The following is a 13,321-nucleotide window of genomic DNA, read 5'->3' as shown; positions in this document are numbered from 1 at the left end:
GAATTTGGGTTGCTTCCAACTCCTTGCAATTGTGAACTGTTAGGCTATAATTTTCTAATAAATCCAAATTTCTTAAGAGCAATAATTACTCACACTCAATTTCTCTCACTTAGTAAGAAAAGGACATGCAGTATTTATTTTCTCTGCTTTTTAATTTCTTTCCTTCAATTCCTTTACCCTCTGGGCGTCAGGCACTTCAGAAAGATATAGAAATTATTGTGAAATATATTGGGCAAGGAAAAGCTCTGGACTAGGAGTTAGGGAACCTAGATTCTAGTTGTGGCTTAAAGTCAAAGTTCTATGTCCTTGGGCAAGTCATTTTATTCAACATTCTGTTTCCAAGTTTCTACCAAATGGAAGAGTTGTTCCAGCTATAGGATACATTTGAATATGCAGAGCTGAGTTGTTAATATTACCTACTTGGGTTCATCGCATAGGCCCATCACATCTGGCATTATGATCTACCTCAGAACTTATGTGTGTCATCCCTGAGGTGCACACGTGTCAGCACCTGACTACCAACCCAAAGCTGGGCAGCTTGAACCCCTCTTGGGGCACCTGGGAAGACAAGCCTGGCGATCTGCTTCAGGGAGTTCACAGCCTTCAAACCCTACAGAGCAATTCCATTTCTACATATATGAGGGGACTTCCAAAAGTCCACGGACAAAGACCATTATCTTTTCATTCCATTTTTCCATGAGCTTTTTGCAACTCCCTTACATGAGACCTCCATAAATCAAAATGGACTCAGTTGCAATGAAGAGCACCTTATATATATATATATATTTTTTAATTAAATGCTTTTATTGGGGGCTCTTACATCTCTCATCACAATCTGTACATTCATCCCAGTGTGTCATGCACATTTGCACATGCCATCATCATTTTCAAAGCATTCTCTTCCCACTTGAGCCCCTGATATCAGTTCCCCATTTCTTCCCCGTCCTCCACTGCCCTCCCTCCCTCACGAACCCTTGATAAGTTATAGATTATTATTTTCATACCTTATTTATTAATGTCTTATCTTGCCCAGATTTACATCCCCTTGTGCACCAGAACAGAGCTCAAGTTCAAGTGATAATATTTTTAGTATAAGTGATGTGCTTTTACTTAACTGGAAAATAACTGTCAATGCTTGGGACCCAGCACCACTCTCTCTGGGTGGCACAAATGGTTAGCGCTCAACGACGAGCTAAAAGATTGGCAGTTGAAGCCCACCCAGAGGTAGTCAAAACACTGGCTCGGTGCTCTGCTTCCAAAATTCACAGCCTTGGAAACCCTGCACAACAGTTCTGTTCTACATGCTTGGAGTCTCCACGAGGCCGAATCAATGGCAACCACTACCAGGCAGGCAAGGCTTTTGTTTAGCTTTTCTTGAGAACTGCCAGAAGGCTTATTCATCTTGTTCAGTTAAACGTTTATTGAATCCATATAACATACTGGTCATTGACGTGGGAAAACAACATGAACTGGAGGTCCATTTCTTCCAGGAGCTTACATTCTGTGGAGGAGACAAAGCCATTTACTAAGTGATCGCTACATATTTGTGTTAAATGTTCCCCTAGGTAGACAGTCTTGAGAACACAGAAGATAGATCTTTGAGTCTGGGAGAATCAAGAAAGGTTTCCCAATGCAGTCATCGCTGACCTGAGTTTGGAAGCCAAGTGAAAATCCATTGAAAAACCCTACGGAGCGCACAGTTCTATTCTGATACACTTGGGATCACCAGAGGTTGGAATCCACTGATTAGGAACTGGGTTTTGTTGTTGTTGTTTTAAGAATTTAGGGGAAGCAAAGCCCACCTGGAAGAAGCATACCAGCCTGTGTGATCATGAGGTGTAGACAGGATCAGGTATCAGAAGACCCAAGATTCACATATCAATGTGAATGAAGGGGAGCAGAGTGGAAACCCAAAGCCCAATGTAGACAACTTGACTTCCCCTCACAGAAAGGTCACAAGGAAGGGATCAGCCAGCCAGGGTGCAGTATAGCACCAACAAAACATACAACATTCCTCTAGTTCTTTAATGCTTCCTCCCCCACACTATCATGACCCCAGTTCTACCTTACAAATCTGGCTAGACCAGATCTGTTCAGTGTACACACTGATACAGATAAGAGCTCTCAACACACTGAATCCAGATAAACCCCTCTAGGAACAATAATGGGAGTAGTGATACCATGAGGGTAGGGGGAAGTTGGAGGGAGAAAGGGGGAACTAATCATAATGATTGATGTATAACCCCAACCTCCCACCCAGGGTAACGAACAACAAAAACATGGCTGAAGGGAGACAGCAGATGGTAAAAGATATGAAAATAATAATAATTTATAATTTATCAAGGGTACATGTGGGAGGTAGGGAGAAAATGAGGTGCTGATACCATGGGCTCAAGTAAAAAGGAAATGCTTTGAAAAGGATGATGGCAACATATGTACAAATGTGCTTGACACAATGGATGTATGGATTGCTATAAGAACTGTAAAATCCCCGAATAGAATGATTAAAAACTAATAAAATAATAACTTTCTGCTTGGAAAATAAGAAGAATTTAGGGGAAGAAGAAACAATGGATTTAATATGTGAAGATCTTTTTGAATACTTTAAAAATTAGTGTAAGGTGATGTGCCACTAACCGAAAACCAAAGCAAACCCAAACCATGGAGATGATGTCAACTCATAATGACCCTGAAGGACAGGGCAGAACTGCCCCAGCAGGTTCTGAGACTGTAACTCTTTACAGGACTAGAAAGCCCCATCTTTCTCCCGATCTGTCAGCAGTAGACATACATTTCATTAGTATTTGCTCTGATCTTAAATCAGTGATTTTCAATCTGTGGGTCGCGGCCCCTTTGGGGGTCGGACAACCCTTTCACATGGGTCTTCCAATTCATAACAGTAGCAAAATCACAGTTATGAAGTAGCAACGAAAATAATTTTATTGTTGGGATCACCACAACACGAGAAACTGTATTAAAGGGTCGCGGCATGAGGAAGGTTAAGAACCACTGCCTTAAATGTTGGACCAGAGCAGCTTCTTGCTTCAAAATTCTGCCTTCTCTGTGAATTAGCTTTGTTCTCATGAAGTATCGTTGCAGTGAAAGACCCACAGCCCACCTTACTCAACCCTTATTCATAGCAAAAAAGATTTTTTAGGCCACTGTCCACTTATTATTATCATCATGAGAGTGAAATTCCTTCTAGGCACATCTCTCCCAAATCATGCCATATAAAACCTTTTTCTACTGAATATTAATATGAGGGTAAGTCTTTCTACAAAGTCAAATAAACCTTTATTAAACAAAATTATCAAAATGTGAAATTATTTTTTTCTCCCCATATCCTCCACTGGGCCTGTACACCTCTGAAGGTGATGTTTCTCTCTTTAGCCCTCGCCCTGAAGGATTCTGTTCTCTGATTCACACCACGTTAGGACAGCAGTGTGACATCCTCGGGGACTCCAGTCGGGTTCCTTTTAAATGTTCTTTAGGGTTGGAGACTGAAAATAGGTTTGAAGGATCCAGATCTGGGCTGGAGGGTGGATGGGGTTAGGTTTCACAAGGAAAGTCTCATAGGACAGCCTTTGCTACTGTTGAAGACTGAGCAGCGGCGTTCAGAAGCACATTGATAACTTTGTCCAACTTCTCCTTCTGTACTTGTTGTAACAAGTGTGTTTGTTGGATGCCATTGAGTCTCTTCTGACGTTCAGTGACCCAGTGTACAAGAGAATGGAACACTGCTGCTCAATCCTGTTCCCTCCTCGTATTGATGCTGGTTTAACCCACTGCTGTAGCTACTACCTTCATCTTTTTCACTGAATGCTACCTTCCTGAGCATGATGTCCTTTTCCAGGAACTGGTCTCTCCTAATAGCTTGTCCTTACAAGGAGGATTCTGGCTATACTTCTTCCAAGGCAGATTGGTTGTTTCTTCTGCCAACACCATAATTAAAATGCATCAACTCGTCTTCTGTTTTCCTTATTTATTGACTAGCTTTCACATGCATAGGAGACATTGAACGTACCATAGCCTGGGTCAGATGCATCTAGTCCTTAAAATGACACCTTTGGGTTTTGACACTGTGAAGAGGTCTTTTGCAGCAGATTTGCCCAACACAGTATGCCATTTGATTTCTGCTTCCTCCATGGGCACTGACTGTGGATCCAAGTACAATGAAATCCTTGGCAGCACCAATGTGTTCTCCATGAATCATGATGATGTTTATGAGTCCAGTTATGAGGGCTTCCACCCCCCACCCCCCACATCTTTATGTTGAGGTTCATATTCAAGGCTGTAGTCTTTGATCTTCACCGGAAGTGCTTCAAGTCTTCTTCACTTTCAGGGAGTATGGTTGTATCATCTGCACATTGCAGGCTTTTAGTGAGTCTTCTTCCGATCCTGATGCCACATTCCCCTTTGTGTAGTCCTTGGATTATTTGCTGAGCATACAGATCGATTAAGTATGGTGAAAGGGTACAACTCTGATGCACATTTTTCATGATTTTGAACCACATATTATCCCCTTCATCTGTTCAAATGATTGTCTTCTGATCTATCTAGAGGTTCCACATAAGAACAATGAAGTCTTCTGGAATTCCCATTCTTCAAAATGTTATCCATAATCTGTTATGATCCATACTTAGTCAATAAACACAGATAAAAAATGACATTTGCCTAAACCAACGCTGAAGGCAGAAAGGGACCAGAAAGAACGCGAGGAGGGTGTGGGAATAATATGTAATGGGATATGCAACAATGTCAGGAAGTAGAATGTGTACAAGTTATTGAAGAGAAGGCTAATTTGCTCTGCAAACTTTCACCTGAACCACAATAAAAGTTGTTTGTTTTTAACCTATGAAAAAGGAAAACAAGAACAAAGGTAAACATATTTCAGGTATTCTCTACTTTCAGTGAAGAGCCTTCTGGCATCAGCTAAGATACTCCTCACTCCATATTCTCTTCTGAATCCAGCTTGATTTCCCTGTTGAGTCAGAACATGAGGGTTTGATGGATCATCTTCAGCCCGAACATGGTGAGAGATGGCTGTATTTTTAAATGCATACAGGGGGTTCCCCCCACCAAAACAAAACAAAACTAAAAAATGGAAAAAAGCTCTCCTGGGCGGAGCTTTTGTAGTAACTACACTCCCCGCCCCCCCGCTAGGCGAGCATTGACCAACTCTCTGAGTTAGTGCATCCAGCGGCATCACATGGGAAGGTTCTTTCTAGTCACAGTGGATTTTTTCATTTGGTGGGATGGCTGATTTAAGAGAACAGTGTGTGGCTGTGAAATTCTGTTTCCTGCTCAGGAAAAATGTCTCAGAAACTGTTGTGATGTTGAACACAGCCTACAAAGACAACGCTATGGGAAAGACTCAAGTGTACAAGTGGGTTTTCTCATTTCAAAAAAAGGTGAAATGTTGATTGATGACAAACCTCATTCTGGATGGCTGTCAACTTCCTGAAAGGATGAAAATGTTGACAAAATTTGTGCACTTGTGCTTGAGGACTGACGATGGACCATTGAAGAGATGGAGAAGTTATCTGGACTATCTTGGAGCTCGGTTCAGCAAATTTTAACAGAAGATTTGGGAATGAGAAGGGTTGCTGAGAAATTTGTGACTCAGGTTCTGACCAGGAAAAAGAGGGTTTTGTGGAAACCTGCCGTGCTTTGAAAGAACAGTTCCCAAGTGACCCAGACTTTTTCCCAGGGTCATTACTGGTGACGAGACATGGTTCTATTCTGACGACGTGGAAAGCAAACCAGTGGAAGATGCTATCATCACCTTGCCGAAAAAAGGCTCATCAAATGAAATCAAAGATCAAGATGATGTTCATTTGTTTTTTTTTTTATATGAGGGGGATAGTGCATTTGGAGTTCGTTCCACAGGTCACACTGTTAATCAAGCTCTCTATTCAGAGGTTCCGAAAAGATTGTATAATAATGGGCCACAAAAAAAGACCTGATTTGTGGTACATGGAGGACTGTTTAGCCACCACGACAATGCACCTGCTCATGAAGCCATCTCAGTGCACCAGTTTTGGGCACACAAAAAACCCGGCATGCCTCTCTTGCCCCATGCACCTTACTCATCTGACCTCACTCCGTGTGAAGAATGAAGAGGGACCTGAAAGGACAGTGATTCGATGACGTAGAAGAGGTGAAGAAAACAACAAGGGAGGTGCTGTTAGCCATCCAAACAGATGAGTTTGAAAAATGTTTCCAAGAATGGAATCTCAGATTTGACAAATGTATTAAGTGTGATGGAGAGTTCTTTGAAGGCGTTAAGGTTGTTTTGTTAAAAAAATTTTAAAGACATAGCTTTTAAAAAAAATTCTGGGTCTTTTTTTTGGGGGAAGGGGTAACCCTTTATAGCCAGGCTATAAAGACAATGATGCTCATGAAAAGTTTTGTATAGCAGTCTGCATCTGAGAGGAATTCATCAGAATAATCTTGTTTTGACACTCCTAACTAAAAAATTATAGCAACATGACAAAATATTTAGAAACCTAAATTTAAATCGAAACTTCCTAAATTCTTTCAGAGTATGTTCAGCGAGTCACAGGATCTCAATAATTGTAGCAATCATCTTGATTATTAAGGATATTGTCCTTCAGGTCCAAATAAATAGCATATCAAATGTCTCTCAATCTCCTCAGGCCCTCCAACCAGCCTGTTCCAGCCACCGCGTCGTCCTGGCCTTGGGACTGTTGGAAAACCAATTCGACTGTTAGCCAATCATTTTCAGGTTCAGATTCCTAAAATAGACGTGTATCACTACGATGTGGACATTAAGCCAGAAAAACGGCCTCGCAGAGTCAACAGGTAAGGCTTAGGAAAAGTAGAATTCTGTTTGTTTAAATTTATGATGTACAACCTCCACTCTTCTCCAAAGTCTTACAACACGTGGCCTTTGTTGTTCTCCAGGATGCTAGGCTTCTTGATGGCAGATTTGCAGTTCATATTTGGTCACGCAGCTCCTAGCAGAGTCCTGGATACATCACTGGTCAATTAGTAGACAGTTATATAATGAAAGAGACGGTCCCTGTTTCGTTAACCAAGGCTAGCAGAAATTTATGTTAGCATCCATGGGAAAGAAAACTACGTGGAAATTCAAACGGTATTATTAAGAGTTATAATTAGACTATATCTATATATGTAATAAGTGTAAAGACAGAAGAACATCTTGGAGTATTATAAAAAGTAAGTTCAAAGAGAAAATTTTTTATTTCTAGTGCTGTCCAAGAGAGGCCCTGATGAGAGAACAAATATTGTGGTCTGATTGGGAGATTGTACCAGGGGTGAACACCCATACCTGTTATAAATCTTACAGTGTGTGGGGAATATCACTTTCCTTTTCCCTGGCCCTATGAGTATCATTCAAGTCTTTGATATTATGATTCCTGCTGTTCTAAGAATTCTGTTTTTGTTTGTTATAGTAAAATGTTTTGTGCTGTTTCAGTTTGTATTTTTCTTGTGACAAGTCAATAATTTGGCTTTCTGGTACAGTTCAATCTTGTGTGAGGTCATAAAAAATTTGCCTGTTATATGACAGAGATCAGTTGTGGCAGAAGTGTAGGTAGTATTGATGAACATTGATTCAGTCAGTAAATACTTTACTGAGTGCTTACTATGTGCAACTGTTGTTCTGGGCTCTAGAATGCAACATGAACAGAACAGGCAAAGGTTTCTATCCACAAGGAACTGGTATCTAGTGAGAGGAGACTAGAATTAAGCAAATAAAATTTAAACACTTAATAGTGTTAGTGGTAATATGTGCTATAGAGAAAAAGAAACCAGAGATGGAAGATATGGAATGAAGGTGAGTGTGTTAGTCTGGGTAGACTAGAAGAAACATCCATTGACACACATATGTGTATAAGAAAGAGATTTATATACAAGAGCAATTGAACATTGAGAAAACATCCAGCCCAGTCCAGATTAAGCCCATGTCCATATTAGCCCACATGTCCTATACCAATCTATAAAGTCCTCTTCAGACTCATGAAACACATGCAACGACACAGAATATAGAAGATCACAGGACTTTGGATCCAGTGTCATTGGAAACATCTCAGCGCTGGCAGGGGTCTCTGCATCAGGGTGGGTCCAAGTGTCTTGTCAGCTGCTATGTCTCCCAGGGTGTGAGTAGAGAGTCTCCCACCTCCAAGAAGGAAAATACTGGATTTCCCAGGATTCCCAGGAGGTCAAGCCCACACAGAAACTATGATCAGATTGACAAGCTAGACTCCACCCCTTCACTCATAATCCTCTCAAATCGACAATTATATAGCTACCACAGTGGAGCAAGCCATTGACATATTTGTATTTATTCATATAAATTTGTTTCATGGAAGAGTTCACAGGTGTCCCATTGTGATGTTTGAGAAGAAACATGGAAAGGTATGGAGCATGTAAGTGAAGAGTATTGCAGGCAGAGACAACAGCTTGCTTTGTTTAAAGATTAGCAAATAGGTTTGTCTGAGTGGAGTGGGAGCGAGGGGGATGGAGTGATAGGAGATGAGGTGAGAGAAACTCCACAGGGCCCTAGATATACAGAATCTTGTAAGCAGTGACACCTGTGGTTGACTTAGATTTTTAATGGGTTATTCTGGCTGCTGTGTTGAAAATCGATTAGGGGACACTTGTAATAATTCAGATGAAAAGTGACAGTAGTTTTGACCTGGGTAGGAGAAGAAAAAAAATTATCATGCTGAGAGCTAGTCAGTGTCTACAAATATTTTGAAAGTAGTGTCAACAGGATTTGCTGATGAATTGAACATGGGGTGTAAAAGAAGGACATGAGTCATGATGAATTCCAAGTTTCTTGTCCTGAGTCAGTTGAAAAATGGAGTTGCTTTTTATTAGCATGGGGAAGAATATAGGAAGAGCAAGTTTGGATCAGGAGACCTATTTTGAGAGTGTTAGATTGGCTTGCCCATTGTAGCTGTTCTAAAGATGTTGAGCAGAAATTGAATATATGAAGCTGACGTTCTGGGGAAAGGCCTAAGCTGGAGACAAGCATTTAAGAGAGACACCGGCATTGTGGTGGTAAAACCGTGAGACAGGTGAGCGCATGTAAAACGTAGGTGCGATTAGAGAAAATAAGACTCTAAGACTGAGGCCCCCTAGAGGCTGGGAGATGAACATCAGCAGCAAGGTGGGGGTTGAGGGGCTATAGAGAAAACCCGGAAAGGGTGGTGTCCTAGGGTCAAGGGCAGGTGTTTTAAGATGGAAGACCTTCCATCCAATGGTCAAGCAGCATGGATTTGGTAAAGTGAGAATCACTAAGGACTTTGATAAAAAATAGCTTGGGTGGAGGAAAAACCCAAATCTGAGTTTCTTTAAGAGCAAAAGGGAATGTTTAGAGATAATTCCTTCAAAGGATTTTGAAGAAGAGCAGAGCAATGGGATAGTCAGGCAAGGAAGAAGAGGAGCTAAGAGAGTTTAAATTATTTTGTTTTAAGAGTGGAGAAATTGGAGTATATTTATAGAGGGAAATTTTGGCAATTGAGGATAGAGGAAAATTGTTGAAATGATATCTTTACCCACTACCATTGAGTTGATTCTGATTCCAAAAACTTTATAACAGTGGTTCTCAACCTTCCTAATACCGCAACCTTTTAATACAGTTACTCATGTTGTCATTGACCTCCAACTATAAAATTTTTTTCATTGCTACTTCATAACTGTAATTTTGCTACTGTTATGAATTGGGCGACCCTTGTGAAAGGATCATTCTACCCCCAAAGAGGTCACGACCCATAGGTTGAGAATTGCTGCTCTATAATATAGGACGGTGTAGAACTTCTCCTTTGGGTTTCTGAGACTGAAACTCTTTTTATTTTTTAATCATTTTATTGGGGGCTTGTACAACTCTTTTCTCAATCCATCCATCCATCCATTATGTCAAGCACATTTGTACATTTTTTGTCATCATCATTCTCAAAGAGACTAATTCTTTTTTTTTTTTTTTTTTTTTTTTTGAGACTACTTCTTAATAAGAGTAGAAAGTCTCCTCTTTCTCCAGCAGAGTGCTGCTGGTTCCACACGCTACGTTGGTGAATAGCAACTCAACACATAACCACGACACCATCAGGGCTCCTTCTCTGACTCATACCCATATTGACTCCTACATATGGCTTCTGAGGCTATAAATCTTTATGGGAGTAGAGAGCCTGCTAACTGAATGGTGAGTTGTTCAAACACACCAGCTGCTAGTAGGAGAAAGATGAGGCTGTCTACTCTTGTAAAGATGTTCAAGTCTTTGGAAACCACGTATAGGATTGCTGTGAGTCAGAATTGACTCATTGACCATGGGTTTTATTAGCTGACCAGAGTAGGTAGCTTATCATATGACAAATGCTGTTCTGATTATGTGTGTTTATCCACATGATACCACCACCTCCACAGGTTATCATGATCAGCATGTTACAAATGGAGAAACAGACATGGGACAGCTTAACTTGTCCCAAGGTTGTGTAGCTCTACCACAAGTAGATCATTTGCCTGTTCTGAATTTTAACTTCTTCTCTTTAACATGATGACAATAATCATCCCCCTACTTGTCTCTCAAAGTTATTGTGAAGATTAAATAGGGATAGAGGTGACAATGTCTTGGCCACAGTGACATTCTTTATAGTTATCACTTAAGAATGTAAAGACATGGTTACCCCTTTCCAGCATGAGAATATATAGTTTTAAAATTAGCTTTCTTATGGGGCATATATGATACTACATTTTTCATTAGTTTTTCAGCTGCATGCAATTTATCTTATGTCTCTGCCACAGGCTTCATTTGCACTGTTTTTTCCCATTTGTAATAATATTTAAACATTAGTTAGTTGTGATATATTTGGACTTTAAAGATACCATTTCCATGGTGCTCATTCTTGTTGGTCGGATCACACCTTATAAAACCAACCAGTTACTGTTGAGTCTAGTCTATGATCGAGTCCATTCTATGGTGACTCCATATCAGGGGCTGCTGTCTTTCAGAAGCAGACTACCAGATCTTTTTTTTTATGAAGCGTCTCTGCATGGAGAGCCACCAGAACCACCAACCTTTCCGTTACAACCAAGCACATTAGCCATCTGTCCCCCCCAGGGCCTCCTGCACTTATTTAGTACCTGGCTTTTCACTGACTCGTGTATTCCAAAATCTCACAGGCTCAATATCTTAAGCTTTATACTCCAGTTTCCTGGAAGCTTCATGTATTTCATGGCCTGCATACAGTATGATCTTTCATAGATGCAAGACCACCCAAGTAAAACTACACATGGATGCCGAGAGAAAGACTTTTTATTTTAAAAAGAAATAAGCTAAGTGATGTCAGTCATTATCTTACCAGGACAATACTTTACAACATTCTCTTGGGAATACTGTGAAATAAAGCAAACTAGTACTCAGAATCATAAATCACCAGCATCAGGCAAAGTGGTTGGCTTACTCCTCTGGGTGTGATACATCTTCGATATTCTGAGTCTTGAGTTCCTACATTCTTGCCCACTCTCATTTTCTAAAATCAGTATACTTAAATGAGGGTGTTGATTGAGCCAACATCATTATTTGGTGGTGGCATGGATTCAGGTGTTCAAACCCACCAGCCATTCTCTGGGACAGAGATGAGACCGTCAGCTCACATAAAGATTTACAGTCTCCGAAACCTTCGCACAGGGTCATTGTGCGTCAGAATTGAAGTGGATGGGACCCATGCCAAATTTAGGCACCCAAGAGAGGTTATTCTTAGAAAGCTATACTTACGATCGGAGAGGCTTTTAGAAAGCAGGATGCCACCCATTTTATGCTCATTCCTTCTTTTTTACCACCTTCTGTTATCATCTCATAGTTATTTTTCTTAACTTGTTTTTATCTTTCTTTAGTTGGTTAGTTTACCATTACCATTTTTTTAGTGACTTGCCCTAAAAGGTATGGCGAAGCTTTCCTTGCCGTTGACCGTTTCACAAGGCTAACTGCCAGTATCTCCATTACTGTTAAGGGAGGTGGTAGATACCATGGTGCGGCACTTCAAGATGCAGATATTTGGTGATCGGCAGCCCGGCTACGACGGCAAGAGGAACATGTATACTGCACATCCGCTGCCAATTGGACGGGACAGGGTGAGTGTGAACACAAGAAGTCTATTAGATCTAAGTCACTTCATAGTCATGACCATAAAATGTTTCTTTTCTAGTCATTTAATTTTTAGAATTGTTTCTCATGGTGATGATAACCGAAAAACTCACTGCCACTGAGTCATTGCTGACTCAGAGTGACACCCCCACCCTCGCCCTGTGGGTTTCCGAGACTCTAACTGTTGACAGGAGAGAAAGCCCAGTCTTTCTCCCTCGGAGCTGCTGGTGGTTTCGAACTGCCAATCATGCAATCGCAGCCCGACTCATAACCACTGCACCAGCAGGACTCGTGTGGTGATGATAGATTTATATTATTCTGTCCATGTCCTGCGATCCCTTAGTTAAACGAAGGTCGAAGATGAGATGAGCTTTGGAGTTTAGGTTGGTGAAGCCATCTTATTATATACTTGGACTGCCTCACGTTGTTAAAGTGCTGCCCAAAGCTGAACATTGGGGTTCTTATAAATAATAGAAGATTATCCAATACCCACTTAGCAAAATAGATTTGGTGTAGATTCACACTACTTTAACAACATTGTTGTTGTTGTTTGCATGTATGTGTGTGGTAAATAAGAGGGTAAGTTGAAAAAAAGTGTGGCTGCTCAAGTTCCGTTCATCTACGCACGGGCTTATTCCAGACAAATGTGCTTGAGCATGTCTCTGTGATCCGTGGATGGCTGCAGGCACAGTCTCTTAGTAGTACACTTGCCTATGCCTTAAAAAAAAGCATACCGAAGAAAAACAGGGTGCAAAGTTCAGGTAGCTCAAAGAGCTAACCTTTCCATCAGTCTTTGAAGCAAGCCCCAGGCTAATGAAGACTATTTCATGGACTGAATCCTAAGTGGGAATGACTCTTGGATTTATCAATTTGATCCAGAAGACAAGGGTCAATTACAAAAATGGCCTTCCAAGGGAAGCTCTTAGGCCCGTTAAATTCAAGTCAGAAAGGTCAGCTCAGACGGAGGGCGGGGTCACAAAGGCATAATCATCTTGATAGATTTTCTTGATGGGCACAGTTCAATTTCGAGGGTTTACTAGGAAGTTTGAAGAAATTTGAAAGCGACATTGATGAAAAACAGTCCAGGAAAGCTGTGCCAAGGAGTCTTTTCAAAGATGATGACTCACCTGCTCATTCTGTGAGGGAGCAAGGGCTGTCCGGCAGCGTTTCATTGGCAAACTTTCCCCC

At 41.0% G+C, this 13,321-nt stretch overlaps 1 protein-coding gene across 1 annotated transcript in view; it reads left to right on the top strand.

The window, feature by feature from the left end:
- Window positions 1-13,321, top strand: part of AGO4 (argonaute RISC component 4) — a 51,589-nt gene that overhangs the window by 10,379 nt on the left and 27,889 nt on the right. The window contains exons 2-3 of the mRNA XM_004704971.3: window positions 6,632-6,825; window positions 12,000-12,120. Of these exons, the coding sequence (XP_004705028.2) occupies window positions 6,632-6,825; window positions 12,000-12,120 (315 nt within the window). The remainder of the gene's footprint in view (window positions 1-6,631; window positions 6,826-11,999; window positions 12,121-13,321) is intronic.

Source organism: Echinops telfairi, unplaced genomic scaffold (assembly GCF_000313985.2).
Source record: "Echinops telfairi isolate 266 unplaced genomic scaffold, ASM31398v2 ScPeMD7_7457;HRSCAF=8495, whole genome shotgun sequence".
NCBI classification, from domain to species: domain Eukaryota; kingdom Metazoa; phylum Chordata; class Mammalia; order Afrosoricida; family Tenrecidae; genus Echinops; species Echinops telfairi.
The sequence above is the reverse complement of the archived record's forward strand: the minus strand, read 5'-3'. Positions and strand labels throughout refer to the sequence as shown.